Here is a 20,689-nt window from a genome sequence, read left to right as displayed (position 1 = left end):
AATGGTGTATGATTTAGCCAATGATTCAAGAGACTTTAATCAGAGGTTACAAAATAACACAAAACGTATTTTATGAAGTAATACATAGATTAAGATCTGCATGCAGCCCTAATCAAATGTTCCTCTTTCTGAATTGAGTCATTTTTGTAATAATAATTAATCTTAGTTGGGTTGTAATGTAGTTACATTTCAGAGCCTAGACATCCAATCCTTATTGCATATAATTATTTAAATATAGTTTAATGGATTTTACTGATGATGTACAGGAAAAAGTATCACCTCAAGATGAAATGTATTTCTTGAAATTTATTGGGATCAAATCTTTTGTTTTTTGGGACGCTGGATAATTCAACAACAGTAATGTCATTTTCTCCTGTACTGACTTCCCCAAAGTTTTTTATATTTGTTTTTTAGCAATAAACCAAATTTTATCCAGGATCATCACAAAACACTACATACACAAATATAGCACCAAAAAAAAACATAAAAAGAATTAAGCATACATAAAAATATATAAAATAAACCTCAAGTCAAAGAATTTGCCATCTTATAAAAGGTAATTGTTTTGGGGAGGGCTTTCCTGAGACTAGGAAGTCCATAGTCTAGGGCAGTGGTTCTCAAACTTTTTGGACCAAGTACCACCCCTGATCAAACCAAAGCATACTAAAGTACCACCTACAAGTCATCTTCTCATAGGAACCCCAGAAATTCTCAATGACCAACATGAGCGCGTATGTGCGCACACACACTCACACATATAATAATAAACTTTATTTGATATAGTGCCTTTAAAGGTGGCTTCTCAAAGCCCTTTACAGAAAAAAAAACAGGAACAACAACAAATAAAAATAAACAATAAAAAAGCCCCATTTCAGTGAGAGGAGTTAGCCCATTTAGTCAAGCAAAGCAGATGTGAATTCATTTTTTGAGCGTGGATACAATTCACAACAGAGTCTAACAGGTTTTAAATCGTCAGGCATTTTCTTGACAGCAAAGGTCTCGCGGTGGATGTTGCAATGCGTCCATTAATTTCTGCAGCAACCTCTCCAATTCGTGCAACTACACCGCTGTGTCGGCTTGTCATTGCTCTAGCACTGTCTGTACAAACTCTGACGCATTTTATCCAGTCAATGCCATTCTGTTCGATAAATTCATTAGAAGCTGAAATATGTGCTCTCCTGTAGTTCCTGTTGGTAGCGGTTTACAGAACAGAAAGTACTCATGGGACGTACCCTCAAACTCATATCTAACGTAAACGAGTGAATTGGCCAAATCGACTACAGACTCATCTAATTGCAGTGAAAAGCATCCGTTCATCTTAACGCACTCTACCAGTGTACTTTTGATATCATCTGCCATTTTAATAATTCTATGTGTCTTTCAGTGGGGGCGGCAGGTCGAGCTGTTTAGCAGCTTTTTCTCCACACATAATAGGTGTCAGCTCTTTTGCCAACAGTAAATAAGGTTCTTCAAAAATAGTTTGGGGATTACCTGCTTTTGCAATCCACAAGCTTGCATTTTTCCCCATTTCAGGATTCTGTCTCAGAAGTTAAAATAAGTTTTTATTTCATGCGCATGGGACCGAAACACAAAGACCCTCGGTGTATTTTTCTCAAATTAACCTAGAACAGTTCTTAAATATATTTCTGTTATCTATCACACTTTCCTGTGCTCACATAATTACCAGCGTTCCTAGCATGCATTTCTATGCATTCCTGTGTTTACAACATTGGCATTGTTCCAAAATCAGGCACATTCTCCTACCTCTCTATTTGCTGGAGATAAGTGACCAATTGTATTTTTAAAAAAAAACTTACGTTCATAGCACACATTCCTATAGAATGGAATAGAATGACATTGTAGCTCTGTGTCCACTCAAGTATTAGCGTGCACTGTATCGTAGTACGTAGGCTGTGTATTCGACACGTCTTAAAATAGAAAATATGAAAACCCGTCCCGATTTTTCAGTGCACACAAAGTTCCAGGGTCATATGGCGTACCAGCTGGCAGCACTCCACGTACCACTCCTGGTACGCGTACCACAGTTTGAGAACCACTGGTCTAGGGAATACATGGCTTTGCAAAAGTTATCATACTCTTCCTATGGCATCCCAGTGAAATTACAGAGGAAATTACAATATAAGGCATATAGGTGCAGTCAACTAGAATGTGCAAGGTGTCAGTCGTATACTGCTATAGGGAACACTGTCACGGTCGACATCTCTTCCTCCAGCGGGCGCTCTAATCCTCTCTAGGGATCCGCTCTAATTTTACACCAGGGAGGAGATCAAACACCTATTTACATCAATGGGACTTCAGTGGAGAGGGACAGCAGTTTTAAGCTCCTGGAAGTTAATATCACAGAGGACTTAACCTAGACCCACCACACCAACATCGTTGTCAGAACAGCATGGCAGCGCCTACTCTTTCTCCGTAGGCTAAAGAAGTTTGGCATACCACCATATATCCAGGCCAGCTTCTACGGGTACACTATTGAGAGAAACCTGACTGGTCACATCACTGCCTGGTATAGGAACTGCTCCGCCCGGGATCGCAAAGTACTATAGAGGGTGGTGAAGTCAGCACAGCTCATTACTGGCTGTGAGCTACCAAACATCCAGAATATCTACTCAGCTAGATGTCTTAAGAAGCCCAGGTTCATTCTAAAGGACCCCAGTCATCCCAGTCACAAACTCTTTTCTCTCCTACCGTCCGGTAAACGGTATCGAAGCATTCAGTCAAAGACTAACAGATTACGGAACAGCTTCTACCTCCAGGCAAAAAAACGACTAAATAACCATGCAGCAGATCCTTCATCAAATCACCCGTAATGGCTACATGGACATATAGTTTTCATTGTATTCGGCATACTGCACCACTTGGACATAATATATTGCATACACCCTGGACACATCACAGCTCTATTTATATTGAGCTCTGTCTGAGTTTATTTTATTCACTTTCTATTGCATTATTATGTATTATTATGTAAACTTATTTTGTAACTTTAATTTTGTGATTTTTACCCCCTGGTGAGCTCGCAGAAAAGACATTTCATTACCAGCAACTACTTCTGCATGCTGTATTGTTGTGCATTTGATAAATAAACTTTGATTGACTGATTATCTAGATAGCCATTTTAATTATTACTTCCTGGTGTGTCTAGTTAAGTTCCTTATTCTTCCCCCAGCCTTCAGGGCTTAGCTTTGGAAAAATGCTTTTCTCATGGCCCGTCTACCACCAGGCTTCATGGGGAAGTCTGAGGACATAGGCCAGTAGTAGCCACCCTGACCTTATGAGCCCGGGGCCTGGTACAAAGCCCCGTATTCCTGGTTCTTATTTTTTCATGTGTCTGTTCCTGTTTTGTCTCTGGATGAATTTCTCGATAATGGACATATGGACTGTTTCCTGATTCTCCTGTGGACCTCCCTGGATTTGTTGCAATAGATACCTACCCTTCGCTTCTGCATGGACTTCCCTATCATCACTTTGAGCACCAATAAACCTTGTGTGTCTTCCCTCAACTCCGTTCCCTATTCCTTTCCAGATTTGCTGCCTCACATAGGGTCTTAAAATACTCTTTCCATGGGAGCCTCACCCTGCAACCGTTACAATCACAATATCATGCACAGCAGAATCTGATTCAGGCCTACTCTACTCTGTAAAACTGCCTGGAGGCACAGTGAATCCTTAAAGTACCACAGCTGTGTGTGGTTGTCATCAAAATCTGTATGGTGTTAAATGTTTATTAACTGATTAGTGCTTTCCTGAACTTTCAGACTTTCCTAAGTTTTCAAATCTTTCCACAAATTCCAAATAGGAAAAAGACCAGGGCTTTGACTCAGGTGTTTTCTATACTGGAGTGAGGTATGTGAAAGGTTGGCTAGTGCTGATGTATAACTGATACAATGAACTATAATGACTTCTATCCAACTATTTTCTAACCACTTCTTCTAATTCAGGAACACATGGGAGTCAGAGACTCCAGTAAGCAACGAGAGCAAGGCAGTGTACAACTACCAGAAGCCAATTAACCTACCAGTGTGTTTTTTGAGTGTGGGTGTAAAACCAGAGCACCCAGAGGAAACCCACATAAACTCATGGAGAACATACAAATGCAGATAGCAGCTCAGGCTCAGAATTGATCCCAGGGCCCCAGTGCTGCAAGGCAGCAATGTTAACCACTGTACCATGATACCATCCCTCTAATAACTTATATTAAAGAAATATTTCAGTGATCCTAAGACATATAATAATTGGACAGATACTTCATGGTTACATAAATTAAAAAATATTTAATGAAAAATAATTACCTAGTATTTCATACTGTTTTGCATGTTTGAATTATTATTGAGAGCTGTTTTGTACCACTCTATACTCTATACACTCTACCAAGTGTAACACTCTATACATCAGCAATATGTTCAGTAGGAGAATGGATCCCTTGGCTATTGGTTCTCCACTCTGCATCTAAACCTACTCACTCATACAAGCACAACCCTGTGTTTTACACAATTTTCATTTCTTACATGCATGTATTTTGGCTAAGAATTTGATCAGTTTCAGAAAACCACAGCTGAACTGCTCTTAGCTCAGTGTTTTGAATTCTGCATCAATGTTTTTGAAGATTCTTTTTAGAGGATCTGGACACTCTTTCCCTTCTTGAGAAGCAGCCAGGCAAGCTACAGTACACCAAATATACACTGCATACCTTGTCTTTTGCACACATTAGTATTAGTATTTATCTCACATGTATTAGTATCTAACTGAACTACTGAAATATATGTATCTGAAGACACACATGCTTATCAGAGTTACACACATCAGGGTCCTGCGTAGAGCTAAAATTGGATGAATACACATGACATTGGTCCTTACCTTGAGTGCGAACTGGTTCTGACATTGGACTGGGGTCACTAAGGCCCTGTAAGTTCACAGCTCTGACCATGAAGAGATAGATAGTGTTTGGCCGGAGACCTCTGACAGTGTAGAGTGTTGTCTTGACGTGATCTGCCACTGTTTGCCAGCTGTTACTCACTGACTGGCTGTAAGAAAATACAATCTTAAAACGGTAATTGAAAAGCACTTTATCTGTAGATTGATTTATTTTTTTACATTTTATCTAACATTCATACATCATAAAAATAAAACTGTAGTACACTTTTAAACAGATTTCACATACCTACTGAGTTACTTTATCCAAAATTCAATAGGCAGCTAAACATAATTTGGAATTACAAATAAATTAAAAAAACATGAACATCACTTGGAAGGTCAGAAATCAACACACAAAACTTAAAAATGGATGACCAAATAATCTGTACTAAATTTTTGTCACAGAACAGAGTGATAAACTAAATTTTTTTTATGCTGTTAGGGAGAATTCCTTTTTGTAAATAGCCAAAACATGTTCCACCCAGATTATATTGTTTCCACATAATAATGTCCAAGTAAAATTCATATCAGAACTGGCTGCTGACATACCTAAAGGCCTCAATCACATAAGAAGTGATGGGTGAGCCCCCAGTCATCCCTGGCTGCCATGACAATGAGACACTGTTCTTTGTGACATCAGTGACCTGGGGTTTGGAGGGTGGCCCGGGAAGATCATTCACATTGTGGCTCTTGGTTACTGTAGCCCCTGCAGATTCTGCATCAAAAAAGATAATGAAAAAAAGGCATAGAATATGAGGAAGGCACAAAAAATGTTTGGAACTGTTATATACAGTATCTTGAATATAATCCAGTACCCAAAGTTGGTCTGCCAAATGGAACAATCTGAATATGTAATCTCAGATTGACTTCATTTTGACAAGACTGGGAAATAGAAGCCTCATCACAGCTGCAAAGGCTAATCAAAATACAGGCCTTGACACAGATCACTACCCACTCACGATTAGCACATGAATGTACAGATACAGATCAAAAACAAAGCTAGCCAAACTGATCCGAGGAAATTTAAAAAAGAAGAAATAATGAAAGTGGTAGAGAGAGGTTACACAGAAATTGGATAAAATAAACAACACAGAAATGTTAGCAGACAAATCATGGATTGTTTTTAAGAACACTCTGATAGAAACATTCAAAAGGGTATGCGGAATAAAGAAACAAGATTAAAGACCGATAAAGCAGATGGCCTGGTGATAAAAAACTATCAGAGAAAAGAAGAGGTTAGACGAAGAATGGGTGAAAACAAAGCTGGAGGATGATTATGTAAAATAAAGACTGTCAAGACAAGATACTGTTTTAAGAGAATTGTGAAAATTTCCAAAGGTTTATCATGGAAGAAGGTTAAGAAGGTTAAGAGCTGACTGAACTGTGTAAACACTCAACCAGAGAATTTTAAAAGAGTGGGAAAGACAGGATTAAGAGGTGAACTGTATAATCCAACAAGGGTGATAAATGATAAGGATGGAATTTCCATCAGTGATGAAAGACATCAGGAAAAGATGGCGAGAGTACTTTAGTGTAAGTCCAAGTAAGTCCTAAGTCCAGCAGGCAAAATAAAAAATCTGTATTATTTTCAATCTAGTTATCCAGAACTTGAAGATTTTACGATATTAACATCATAAATTAGACAAGCAGCCATATCACTCTACAACTCACAACTGGCAACCTACTGAAGCTAAGCAGATGTGAGCCTGGTCAGTACCTGGAAGGGAGACCTCTTGGGAAAGGTTGCTGCTGGAAGAGGTGTTAGTGGGGCCAGCTGGGGGTGCTGAGGTCTGTGTGGATCCTAATGGCCCTGTATAGTGACGGGGACACTATACTGTAAACAGTCGCCGTCCTTCGGATGAGACATAAAACCGAGGTCCTGACTCTCTGTGGTCATTAAAAATCCCAGAGCGTTTCTCGAGAAGAGTAGGGGTCAAATTTCCCATTGGCCCTTACCTATCATGGCCTCCTAATTAACCCCCCATTATCCCTTTCAATACTCTGCTCTCCTCCCCGCTGATAGCTGATGTGTGGTGAGCGTTCTGGCGCACTATGGCTGCCGTCGCATCATCCAGGTGGATGCTGCACATTGGTGGTGGTGGTGGAGGGGAGTCCCCATTACCTGTAAAGCGCTTTGAGTGGAGTGTCCAGAAAGCGCTATATAAGTGTAAGCAATTATTATTATTATAACAGGCCAAACAACAAAAAAGCCTGAGTGGACAGAAATACAACAGAAGCCATTCTAGCATGTGGAGAAATTGGAATTACACGGTTGACTGAAATGTTCCAGCGGGCATGAAAGGAGAGAAAGTTCCAGAAGATTAGCAGCAGGCAGTGGGCATATCAATTTTTTAAAAAGTAGCAGTAGCACTATAGAATATTAAAGGAGTGCACCAGGTACAAGGTAGAACATTTACTGAGTGATACACAGATGGGTTTTAGGAAAGGAAGAGGATACTCAGATACCAACTGAGCGAGAAGTATTTGTGAATCAAGAAAATGTTTTTGACAGGGTAAACAGAAAGAAATTGTGGAGGAGATTGGAGAGGTACAATGTGAAAGGACACCTCCTGGATAATATCAGAGCTCTTTAAGATAACAGTATGAGCTATGTACGTACTTTAAATAGACTACAGACTGGTTTGATTAAGTATATGGACCAAATTACCAAACAGGCAAACCCAGAACCCAGAACCCAGAACCAGAAGCCTTGAATGAGATACTGTTTGCTGATGACCAAAGTCTTGTAAATGAAGATGAAGAGAAACTGCATATGACTAGACTAAACACAATTTGTGAAGAGAATGATATGAAGATCAGCATAAAAAAATGATGAAGGTGAGCAGAATAATCAGCAGCCTCAATATCAACATTAATGGAACACAGCTTCAACAAGTGTCAGAGTTCAAATATCTGTGGAGCATCATTGGAAGACTCAACAGAGAGATAGATGTGAGAATACAGTAAGCAAATAATATAATTTGCTCGACTTCTCCTGAAACACCCATACATCCCCAAAAACTAGTCATTTTCATTCTTACTCTGAGGTACCAGTACCAAACATGGACTCTGACAGAGTCTAGAACATAAACTCACCACCTAAGAAATGAGAAAAGAGCTGCCAACAAGGCCAAATGAGATGAATATTGAAAGACTTTGAGAAATGTTGGGAGCTACAGTACATCATTATATACAACAACCGCAGATCACGTGGTTTAGTCATCTTGCTTTTATGGCCACTACCAACTGGTATACAGAGCATATTAGAGTAGGATTCCAGGGTCAAGGCGAGAGGTTGACCAAGAAAACCTGGATTGAGGCTGTAAAAGAGATACTAAGAATATATGACATTCCCTCTCAAATGGCCTTGCAGCTCCCAGGTGACCAACAGTTATTTCTCCCCATGACACATTATGGTATATGTGGATGGATGAAGTGAAAGTGATCAATCAGCTGTGAAAACTATTTCCAGCACTTCTCTTAGTCCAGGATCACTTTTGTCAAAATATGATAAACGTGGGAAACCCAAGCAAAGATATAACCCCACTGCAACTGTAGTTGTTGAGTCACATTAACCACATTGTTCCAAAACCAATATAATGTCATGATTGGCTCCTGTTTCTCTTGCTTCTTCCATTGCAATGCATGATGTTAACTCAACCACAAGCAGATCTGAATGTCATCTTACAAGCAGGTTAATCTGAAATGTGTTTAAAGTGAAACAGATAATGTGTCAAATGTATGCTACTTTTCTCACCAAAACAACTTTGATTGTATAGGATTATCTCAACAAATATAATCAACTGAAAGCCACAGGTAATGCTCTAAAGTGCAGTGGGCCCTTTTCATCCTGGGATCCTGAAATATATATATGTATACAGACTATATTTATATACAACTATATTTTCTTGTCTCAGCCTAGGATAGATGAATTCATTGTATAAATCAACTCCAGTGCAAAAACCCAGAGTATTATGTTTTAAAGTACTGTTCTTTGATAGAGTGGAATAATGCAGCAGTATGCAGCCTTTGAAATAAAATAATTAACAACCTGAAAATGTACAGCCTATGTTTTCAGAGAAGGAGGCTTTAATTTCTCATTGGAACAAGTTGACATCTAAAGTGTGAATCTTTTTGCTGCACAAACTCATTATCCTGTGGTTCACATAATAATAATAATAATAATAATAATAATAATAATAATAATAATAAGAAGAAGAAGAAGAAGAAGAAGAAGAAGAAGAAGAAGAAGAAGAAGAAGAAGAAGAAGAAGAAGTAATAGTAGTAGTAGTACCGTGGTGGTGCAGTGGTGCTCAGAAAAACAACGGTAGGTTAATTGGGTTCTGGGAAAATTGTTCCTGATGTTAATGCGTGCATATTTGTGTTAGTGACTGTCTGCCTTGGGATAAATCTCCTGAAAGATCCTGACTTGCATGTACAAAAACAGAAATTTGGCTTCAGTTTATTCATTCTGTTTAAAAGTTGTTAAACTTTGATCTAGAATAAAATCTCAATGGAATTCTTTTCACTTGGTAAGAAAGAGAACCACAGTTCTGAGACAGATCCAGGGAAAAATAGCAGAGAATACTATACCTCTCACTTCCAAAAAGGCACTCCAAGATGTTTCCCCACTGGAACTTGCTGCTACACAGGTATATACACCAGAATCTGATATCTAGATTAAATAAAAGAAGACATGAATAAATAGGGTATTAAACCAATCCTCACTGCTGTATAATTTAAATAGTTAATGGAATTATAAAAGCTTTACAGTTAAAACATTGCCGTAGGAAGTGCATTTTAAAAATAATTTCTTTGAAAAAATGTTTGGGTAAGTGGTCAAGACATTGCTTTTTGAAACCAAATCTACTGTAGATTTGAAAACTTTTAAAACTGCTAATCTAGTTTATCAAACAGTGATATTCTAATTCAATGCTTTTTTATTTTATTGTAAAATAAAACTTGATTCCTGTATTGATCTAAGCAGTAATTGAAAATGGATGGATGGTTCAACTTAACTTAAATTAGTGTTCTGTGTTATACTTTATAGAAAAGGATATGCAGAAGTGTTCTGGCTCTTTATATACAAAAAGACAGATATAAAAAGGGACAAGTTTTTGTAGCTACATACAGTAGCATGACAGAAAAAGGAGAACATGGCAGATTGATGCCCATATTTAGTGTTGATGTCTGATGAAGGCTTTACAAGAGATTACACACTGTTTTCAGTTAAACTGTTTTCCTACCTGTGACACACGATAAAACTGACACAGTTCTCATGAGAGAGCTCCTTGATTCCTTGTGCAGAATTGATCCCTGAGTGCCAGAATGTACTTACCCAGAACCAAACAGCAGGCCCAGAAGTGCCTGCTGATGATGACCCACTGCACCCATCAGGGTTATTGGAGTTTGTCAGGAATCTACAAGCTGCTGTTTTAATTGCTCTCCTTTGAATGAGCAAGAAGTCATGACTACTCAAGTGCAGAGTTTAATTCAGTCATACACTGAAAATGCATTAACCTCCTTGGCCTGTGTTTGCCTTTCGGAGCAAAGAAGGGGGGTCGAAGACGAAACAGTTTGCCCCAAAAGTGCTGACATTAATTTTTTAATAAATTTCATTTTCCCCCAGTGGTGGTGGATAATTAATTTAAGGCTGCTGAAATGCTACAGACTGATGACAGCTGGCACATCTCAATGTCTGTACTTTTGCTGTTGTTTCTGTTCCCTCTGCCTCTCTTCAATTTATTTAATAAAATGTCAAAGATTTGTCAAGTGTAATGGATATTATAGATAAAGCAGAAAATCTTGTTGTGTGGAGCTGTTAAATTTACTTGGTGCTGAAGCGCCTGGTTTTCCAGGGACTCATGCATCCGCTGTACAGTCTGGTGCACTTAACCCCTCCACACCACGATATCTTATTGCTGGAAGTCATCCAAGGTTCTGTCAGTTACATTTTATAGACATTGCTCACTAAGTGATAGCATCAAACAATTTACAGAAATCAATATTTCCTATTCGCCTCTTAAAAGCAATATGATTCTGCTGTCCTTTCAAGTTATGTCTAAGCTACATCCAAATGAAAATCACCCTGTGACACGATTCTAAGTACATGGGAGCTTGAAAGGGAAAAGGTCAACTTGCAGTCTGGGATTAAGGAAGAGCGTGAGCATTTGTTTCAGACCTTAATTGCTTCCTGAATGCAAACTGTAGCATAGAACTTAAGGCAATAAATACTGAGGCAGACCATTTATTCCTGGCAGGGGATGAAGCAAACTGCGGTAGACGGCATTTCCAAAGTTAGAGAAATATCCATAACAATTGCAGAAAAATACTTGAAAAATATAATGCATGTTTACTTCCTTTCAAAGTCATCCATGTACCTAAAAGTTTCATAGCACATTAATTTAACCAAATAAGGTATGCAACATTTCCTTCTCTGTTTAATCAGAGTATGTGAGGTTCTTGTTTTTCTTTTTTGAAAAAAAAAACTGTACACAGTATGTATCAAAATGTATCCTCTTGATCTGCTAACATTATTTTGTCAGTAAAATATAACATTTTTCAATCCTGAGTCCTGGCATTTCAATATTCAGCCCACATTTATAGTGCATTTCAGTTGAAATTTCAGAATTACACGAAGTCACCCTGATATACAGTAAGTAGGAAACCAGTGAAAACTAAAGTGAAGGTGATTATTAGACTAATTTAGATATACAGTATTTATTGCTTTATTTTTAACTTGATCATAAAAAGGTACTTTCCTTTTCCAAACTGCTTATAAATGATAAATCTCAAAAAGCGGTAGGCTATATTCAGTTCAGTGGCTGGACGTGACAGCAAAGCATGGAGTCTTAGTTTACTCCTTGGAACACCTTGCTGATGACTTTTGACAAATGTAAATAAAATTGAGGATGGGGTAAGGTTTTCTTACAGTAATAACAACAGACCTTACTGCAAAGCCACAAAAAGTACTTACTCTGACATTTTTGATCTGGAGGCTTCCAAGATCCTGTAGAGACATCCGGGAGTCCTTGCCCAGCAGACTAACCCCATCCTTTAACCAGCTGATGTTTGGGATGGGGTCTCCTGATGCCTGGCACCTCAGCAAGGCCACAGTGTCGACACCAAGTGTCTGATTGGCTGGGCCTTGGCGAATAATTGGCGGAGGCCTATCTGTCAAAACTGAGAAGAGAGATGCCAAGACATAAAATACTGCTGGTTACTCTATAACAGACAGGCTAGTCAACAAATTTGGTCCAAAGGTTTTCATTCTTTAATAGTGCTAAAACGGACTCTGACACTAAAAGGTCTTGAATTTAGTCTTTAGTATGATTATTTTGGGAAATAATCACATACAGTATGTAGCCTCTCACCCAGTCCTGGCACTCAAGTTTCAGTTAGTGTTCAGATACATTATCCCATGATATTAAGAATGTTAGGAGCCAAAATCCACTACTTCATACCTGTAGAAAAGGCTGTTTTATTTTAAGATAATTTTTGACTGAGTTGCTTAAGATCACAGAAATATTCTTCACTCTTATAAATGGTTGAAGAACATGGTGGAATTGGAAACGTAATAATTATTCATCTATTCATTATTTTGCTTTGAAATACATATTTTCAGCCTGTTGATTTGGTATTCATTTCTGGGTTCAGACTAGATTTTCTGACAATGGAAAGTCTAACTCTGGGATTGCCTTTTCTTTTTAGAATGTTGCAATAGGTCCTGTTTTGAAATTATTCTGAATTTTTATCTTTTAAAACAATATTATCACTGAAGAAGTGGAACCCATCCTTCATCTAAATGTTTGCACACTTCCAATATCATTCTGGATAAGTGAACATCGCTGGCATTTTCTGTCATTGAAGTTGAAAGGATAACACATCAATCAACAACAAGGAGTTAAGGGACACCGAATGACCTGTGGACAATTTTATTGCTGTTACGTTTAGGAGAATGTCCAAGAAACTGTATGTTTTTAGATAGTTTATAAAATTCTAATGTAATAAAAAAACATCTAGTAAAAACAATTTGCAAGATGGAAGATGTAGGAGAATGTGGTTGTTCAACTCATTGTGCAAAATGATCTCTAGCTATTTTTTATTTTTTCAATCAGGAAACAGTTTATTTTTCACAACTCACTAATGTGTTCTGTCTTGTGGTATCACACCACATTCATTAATTTACAGTGTGGATTATTGATGGTGAAGTCTGAGGTGCTAATTAATGGCTCTTCTCTACCTAGATTTTAACACATTTGCAGTTTGTACTCCCACGGGATCAAAAAAAAAAGTCTAGTGTTGTAAGTTGTAAGTCAATAAAAGTCTTCATATTTCCTTTCAAAATGGTAAGTCTTTTTAAAGTATTCCCATTTCCATTCCCTTCCATTATTAGCTTATTTACTCAGTTTATTTACTCCTGTTGCCCAGAACATCATATGAGCTTCCACTCAAATTTCTTCATTGTTTTCTTCATATGGGAGTTGTACAATGCATTACAATCAATCTGACTTGAGCGATACCAGAAAGTTTTGCAAAAATCTGTTTTGATTTTTAATTTATTTCCAGCTTTCTCCAAGTTACTGCGTTTTCAAAATGATTTGTTCAGGAAATAAACATGATATGTTTTTTTAGACGGTGCACAATTCAATCTGTTAGAAATATGGCTAGCTAAATTGTTTAAATAAGCATCATTACATCTGTTTTTAAAATCTGTCTAGCTGTGACCTTTTTGGTTTTGTCAGAACCTTTTTCTGTCAGATACTTAACACTCCTGGAGAAATGGTGTATTATGCTTCTTGCTATGTTTGACTTATCTTACCTCCTGTTCTTATGTAAAAGAACATGTTGAGGTTTGTACAGTATCACTCAGTATTTGACTATTCTGTTTTTACAGTGCTTTACTTGAACCTGGTTAAGCTCATAAGCATCATCTGTAGTTCAAAAACTCATATTAAAAAATAAAATGTATATAAATATAGTTGCTTAAAAGGAGTTAACATTGAAAGTGTTCTTGATTCGCTTTTATTTCATGTACTCACAATACTTAATCTCAAAACACATCCAAAGTACCTATCTTTTGAGAAATCCTCCAATGAATACAACTGTATTCTAGAACTATGGCTTTGAAACCAAGGGCCGAGTGCAGAAAAGTCTAAACCAGCAAGCAGATTAATTACTGGAAGCAATTATTAATGGTGATTGAACATGATTTAGAGCCACTGTTGTAGACCATAGTAAAGTTCAGTGTCAAAACCTGATTTCTAAACCTTTTTAGTTTAGTGAAAACAAATTGTTCACTGAACTACACTGAATGTGTGTTTTTCACACAGGAATTTCAAACACACCAGGGGACATTCAATATAATGAAATGCCATCTAATAAAAATATCAGTTGTTTTTATTTTCTTGAAGGAGCCACAATATGACCTGTTATTTTATCTGTGTACATTTAATTCACTAAAATGTTCCTGCACCTTTCACCAACAAGTCTGCTCTAGCATGTTAAATTATTAGGAACAAGTAAAGGGTTTATTCCATACTGAAGAGAGAAGAAAGGAAACACAATGTTTTGGCTGTGGAGCCTTCTTTGGGTGTGGCACCTTTGCAGCCTATCCATGCTGATGCAGATACCTACTTGAACTACTCTTAAATTTCTATTTTGTTTCCAAATACAGATGGGCAAAAATTAATTATCTTATAAATATAATGAGTAATCAGTATGCTTGTTTAATGTAGAACATATCTGTTACCTGGTATCCTAAATGTTGCTTTCCACTTTTAATGCATTAAAACGTATTGGTAGTTTCACTTTTTATAATATATAAGTTTGTTGAACAAAAATTATTAGTTACCTGACGCACAACAGGTGTTTTAGTAATATGAGGTGAAGAAACTTATCAAATACAGTCTTAAACCTTTAAACCCCCATAAACTCATAAGCTTACTCATGATCCAGCACAAAAAACACTACTATGGTAAATGTAAAAATTATCTCATATCATTCTGTATGCATGGCCATGGAGTCTTATTAGATTACAGAATATTTATAGTAATTTTCATGTTGTAGCCTTTTCTTTTAATTTCCAGTTGTGATCTGCATCTGTATTCTTGACTCTTTATCTAGTTGACTCTTCATCTGTTGAAATACATATGAGCAGCCATTTATGTTGTTAATACACCTACATGTAAAGGTATGATAGTATGATCATTTCTATGTGCATATTAACATTTAATATAGCCACCCAGTTTCTGCTGTATTTTTAAACATGTTTGTAGAGGAGTGGACACAAACGTTTCACAGTGTGGACACAAAGGAATCTAAATAATAAAGTGGAAAGTTATTACTATACTTGAACTAACCTGGAGAGCACCAGGACTTGCGATGAAACAACTAAGTCACCTGCAAATTTCTCTTTTTTCACCTCAGGAATGAGACACAGCAAGGGGGGGTTCAGGCTCAGGCCTTGACTGTCTGAAGCAGGGATTTCTCATTACGACTCTCCTTGAACCTGCTTCACTCCTTGTGGCCTCATTGCCGTAAATCACAGCAGAAACAGCAGGTGCAGCCATTAACAGCTCAATGTCTTCTCCGCCAATATTTGTCCGTCCTATTTATTCCAATCATGACTGAAGTACTGAATCACAACATGCCATGGACAGATATTAAAAAATACTGCCTTTCCATTAATTTTAAATGACCTTTTAATCTACATGTAAATTCACATTGGATGAAAATGGATCATTTTATCCAACAGGAAAGCTGGCACCCAGGGGTCACCATGAGAAGGTTAGGCTGTAATCTCCAGAAGAGTACTCAGGGAAAAGTGTAATGGCTAAGAAAGACAGAGGGGTCAGAAAGACATCAACCTATGTTGTCATAAAAAAATGGCAGGTTTTCAGAATACAAAGCGAAGCCATTAAATTCATTCCACGAAACTTCAGCATGTCTGTCCATTTCTCTGAAGCTGTCACCTGTGATGAATTTTTCCTCATGGAAACTCACATCTCCTAACAGCCAGGGGATTTTGCCAGCTTCCAGGTATTGCTTATAATACCACAGAGCTTCACAAAAGGAGCAGTAACCAAAGTGGACGGGAATTTCCTGAATCAAGGCTTTGCTTACAACTGTCAATCAAATCATTTTTTCATTTTTTTTCAGTGTTTTAAGAATTAAGGACAATACTTTTCTACAGAACAAGAAAATACAATATACAGTATTTCTTTAAACAGTGTCTGAAAACAGAAGTCAAACCAATATGTTAAATCACATTAACATGCACAATTAAAGAGTTGGTTTCAAGCTTGACACTGTCCTCAAACTTTAAAATTGACACCTTATCAAATGTATTACAGGATAAGACAGTATCAAAGAATAAAGAAACACCAGTTCAAAGAAATATATCAACATGTATTAGCATATTTGTTAATATATTTATTATGTGTAATAATGAAGTTAGAAAGCTTGCATGTATTTAGTATATATATATAGTACTGTATATATATATAATTTAATATTTATATTTTATTCAATTTAAATGTATTTATTTATAATTTTAAGGTTACAAAAATAAATGAATGCTTGACTAAATCTACTTGAAGAAATATTTATTATTGCAGCCATAACCTTTTAGAAACATATCTTACAATCTCTGGACAAGTAACACTGGTACATCCCAAAACATAAATAGTAACAAGAAGCCTAAACACTAACAAAAAGCCACTCAGATGTGTCAAAAGCCATCGAGGAATTATAGCCAAGATCCCTAGTTTGTCATATAATGTAGAATTAACAATCCTATTGATAGGGCTCATTGACTGACATATTTGACCCCAGCTGTTGAAATTCAAGATTATATGCAGCCCAGTCTTTTTTTTGCTTTTCGTCTGTAGAAAGATTATAACTACTGAATTAAATGTTTTAGAGGACTGACTGGTGACAAAAGTTGCTTACCATCCGTGACTTCCAGCTGAGCCTTGGCCAAGATGCTGCCAGCAACGGTGAGAGCCTGGCAGATGTAGTACCCAGCATCTGAGCGCTGCACATTCGAGATGGTGAGGTCACCACTCTGCGACACTGCAAACCTGGTATTGGGCTGCAGGGGCTGGTTTGGGAACAGTAAGTTCTAGAGAGGAACAAAAGGAATTACTACCATTGTACACATCATTGGCCTGACCACATTCAGTATTTTGTTTTGAGAGTAGTTAACCTTGTTTCAAACATAATCTGGTTTATATCCTTTGAAATAAATTCAAAATAGTACATTTACATATCTGGTTTATTTGACATGAAAAATCAAGTCACCTTTCTTCAATTCTGACTGGCTTCAGATAGAAACTATTTTACTGTGAATAACCATTTATGATATAACTCTCACAAGTACATAAAATGAGTAAAGTAATCATTTTTATTGAATTCAGCTCATCCCAATTAAAAAGGGAAAACATGGTAAATATCGGGATGCCATAATAAATGAAGATGTCAAAAAAAGTATTTTGATTATTTGTCTAAATTGATTAAATTAGCTACAACTGCACCAAGTACTGAGTATTATATGAAGGTAGCAAAAAGTAAATCATAGCTACTGTACATAATAATGACAAGTACTAAATATGTCTTAATGTTTACAAATCATCTTTAAAACAATGTGAATTAGTAAACATTGTACACTGGAAATTGAAAAAGGTTTTTTTTTTTAAAAAACTGATATATAGTTCCAACAACAAAATTTTATGGCTATGGCTATGGTTATGGCTACAATTCCCTAGTAAGACCTCATCTGGTAACTTGTGTAGACTTTTGATCACCACATTCAAAAACAGATAAAGCTGTTGTGAAATCAGAGAAGAGAAGAGGCTAAGAGGCTCTATGCTTAGAAGCTAAAATAACCTAACCTTTTCATTCATGAACAGAGAAAACCACAAAAGGACTTGATTCAAGTATAGAAAATCATCAAAGGAAATGGCAAAAGACAACCCACTTGACTTCTTCAGAGTCAACTATAAAACATGAAAATGAGGAGTGGAAAATATGGGGAAGGGCTTTAAAATTGAAAACAGCAGGTGCTTTTTTATACAGAGATTTGTGGGAGTCTGGAGCAAGCTACCCACCCATGCTGTTGAAGCTGACATCATGGCTACTTTGAAGAAAGATCTATAAGAGATCCTCTAATCAATTAGCTACTACCAACCAAATGAAATACACAGTCCAAAGACTCACTTACAACCATTCATATGTTTACTTATACATCCTGACAGGTTTATACATACACCAGGTATAACTCAAAATAAGCATTGCTGATTTTTATGTGTGATTTAATTTTGAAGTACAGTTTAGGTACCTGGTTTTAATCTTGACAATATTATCTGACTAAAAAAGATTTCCAAACCTGCTTTGCCTTGCCAACTCTAAGTTGTACAAGAATGCAACAAATTTCACTCTGACTGCCCCGGCGCCCCTAATGGTGAAGTGCTTCCTCAACTCTACACCTAATCTGTTGTGCTGCAAGTAGCAGAAGAAGTAGGTCTCTTTCTCTACACAAAGTACTATATAGTTTCTCTCACGGCGCTTTGGGATAATAATCTTTGATAAACTGAATATATTAAAATCCTTATTCTTATGCATTGTAGAGTTTCATAGTGTATCCTGAGCTGAAATTTGTTCTATTCTACTTTTTGATTTATGTATAGTTTTATACTGCATTATGCATTTCTTCAAAAATTAATACTAAGTATGTTAATATTTTAGAATTATTTATGAGTCTATAATGTTCTAATGAATGTAATCCAATTGAATTATTCACTGAAAGGTGCCTGCCTTAAATAAAGACATAAAAAATTACAAATTATTTAAAATATAAGTAAAGCAGTGGGCTGTACAATACTTTCTAACTTTGCTTTATTTTAGTTTGGTTCATCTGTGATCCTTTCTTATACATTATGTAATTTGTACTGCCAGTGTTTAATTCAACTCATAAAGTGAAGGCTCAGCTGAATTAAACTATTGCCAGCACAAATCTGGTAAGAAGTACAGAGGAAACACATCTGCCTGATGCATGGTTGCTCTGAACAAGAGCCACAAGAAGAATGCTTACAGTCTAGACCCCTGAATAGCCTATTAACACTTACAGTACAATGAAAAATACATGTAACACTCACAGTCATGTGTTCATTCCTACAGCATATCAAAGACAACAATTATTAAGAAGCTAATTGTTTTGTTTTTTAATTGATAAGTTGCATTAGTTTCATTGTGTATGTTTTAACACTACTGTTAATGAAAGATTTAAATTAGCCAGGAGCCAGGAATATTATCCTAAAAGGTTTAATCAATTCACAGTGGCTATAGCTTTAGCACCTTAATCGGTTTAGGTACTTTGTAATAAACACTGGCAACAGACAGCAATCAGCTGGCAATAATACACAATTGGAGATGTGTTGACATTGAGTGAAATCTCACCTTTGCCATCGCTTATCCTTGAGTTTTTTACAAAGTCCTTAGTGCAGGGGAACAGGAAAATACATTAGCCAGATTAAATTGCATCTAATGACTCTAATGCTGCAAATTATGTAGCTTTTTTTAATTACCCTATCCCCTCTGCTGGATGATAGATGTCCACTTCATTAGATTCAAGTGCGACAAAAAAGGCTTTCTCAGTCTAATTACTTAATTACCAATTTAATTAATTATTCTAGCTGAAGCCTTCATGAAATGCAAAAATTTTGCATTAAAAAGAGTTCCAGTATATTTTCCACCATTTGGGCACGTAAGTTTCTATGGTTTTGAAGTATTTCTTGTTTTGTTCTCTCAGCAAACCAGTAATACCACCTACTGTACCATATTTATCACTTGAGTGCCACTTACTTTCCTGGTTGGGAAATGAAACTTCCTCATACATTTCAACTGCTTCACCAGTGGCTGCCTGAATCAAAATTATATTTACAGTCCCTAGCTGGCTAATTACTGCTGTTGTTGTTTGCATTGTTATGAGTTCAAATTATTTATACTGGTTATCTTTTCTGAGATGAGAGCTTTCATTACCATAGGGGTCATGTTGATTACGGAAACCACCATTCCTACTGTCATAAAAAGGAACAAAAGGACTTATTGTTAAAAAAGTATACACTACAGATAAACCAGTGTTAGGACTATCATGTAGAATACCCAATAAATGATGAACAATAGGGAAACAAGTTAATCTAGATACTATTGTCTATTTATCTTGTTGTATTACTTCCAGCATGTTCAGGCATAGCTGGGGTATTTCTGTTCTATCTTGTTGTAATTGATATGGGATTAAAGTCATTTTACTTTTATATGAAACAATCTACCACAGGTTCTGGCAGAGTCTTAGAATGACTCTGAATGACTCCTGGAATCTGTATGATTAATGGCATTTACAGTCAGTCACATTAGGCCTTTTGTTAACTTGCTTTTCCTTTATACACTTGAATTTTGTCTTTTCTACCTACCATTTAACAGTTGTAAATGGTAACACAAAGAAATAAAATATTGTCAGATTATTCATTTCTTGTTTTGAAACTTTTATAATGTTTTGTATACCCTCTGGTTTAAGAAATGTTTTATCAAACAGGCAGTGCATTAATGGTAAGATCTTGTCTAAAGCACTCTACAAAAAAGTATCTTCCTTTTACATTGAACAGTTATTGTTGATTATAGACCTGCGCTTTGGGGGAAAAAAATGGAAACAGGTTCAATTACATGATTTGTTAATAAGATTTTTCAAAACCCAAAG

At 36.5% G+C, this 20,689-nt stretch overlaps 1 protein-coding gene across 10 annotated transcripts in view; it reads right to left on the bottom strand.

The window, feature by feature from the left end:
• Window positions 1-20,689, bottom strand: part of robo2 (roundabout, axon guidance receptor, homolog 2 (Drosophila)) — a 623,900-nt gene that overhangs the window by 79,116 nt on the left and 524,095 nt on the right. For all 10 annotated transcript variants that reach the window (XR_015940079.1, XM_088639711.1, XM_088639706.1 and 7 more), the window contains 5 exons: window positions 16,888-17,059; window positions 11,912-12,117; window positions 9,529-9,610; window positions 5,485-5,650; window positions 4,879-5,045 (listed from right to left, as the gene is read on the bottom strand). Coding sequence is in view for 9 of the 10 variants with exons in the window: in XM_088639711.1 (XP_088495837.1) it covers window positions 4,879-5,045; window positions 5,485-5,650; window positions 9,529-9,610; window positions 11,912-12,117; window positions 16,888-17,059 (793 nt within the window). In the remaining variant the exon portion in view is untranslated. The remainder of the gene's footprint in view (window positions 1-4,878; window positions 5,046-5,484; window positions 5,651-9,528; window positions 9,611-11,911; window positions 12,118-16,887; window positions 17,060-20,689) is intronic.

The sequence above is a fragment of the Lepisosteus platostomus genome, chromosome 7 (genome assembly GCF_059453375.1).
Source record: "Lepisosteus platostomus isolate fLepPlt1 chromosome 7, fLepPlt1.hap1, whole genome shotgun sequence".
NCBI lineage: Eukaryota > Metazoa > Chordata > Actinopteri > Semionotiformes > Lepisosteidae > Lepisosteus > Lepisosteus platostomus.
The sequence above is the reverse complement of the archived record's forward strand: the minus strand, read 5'-3'. Positions and strand labels throughout refer to the sequence as shown.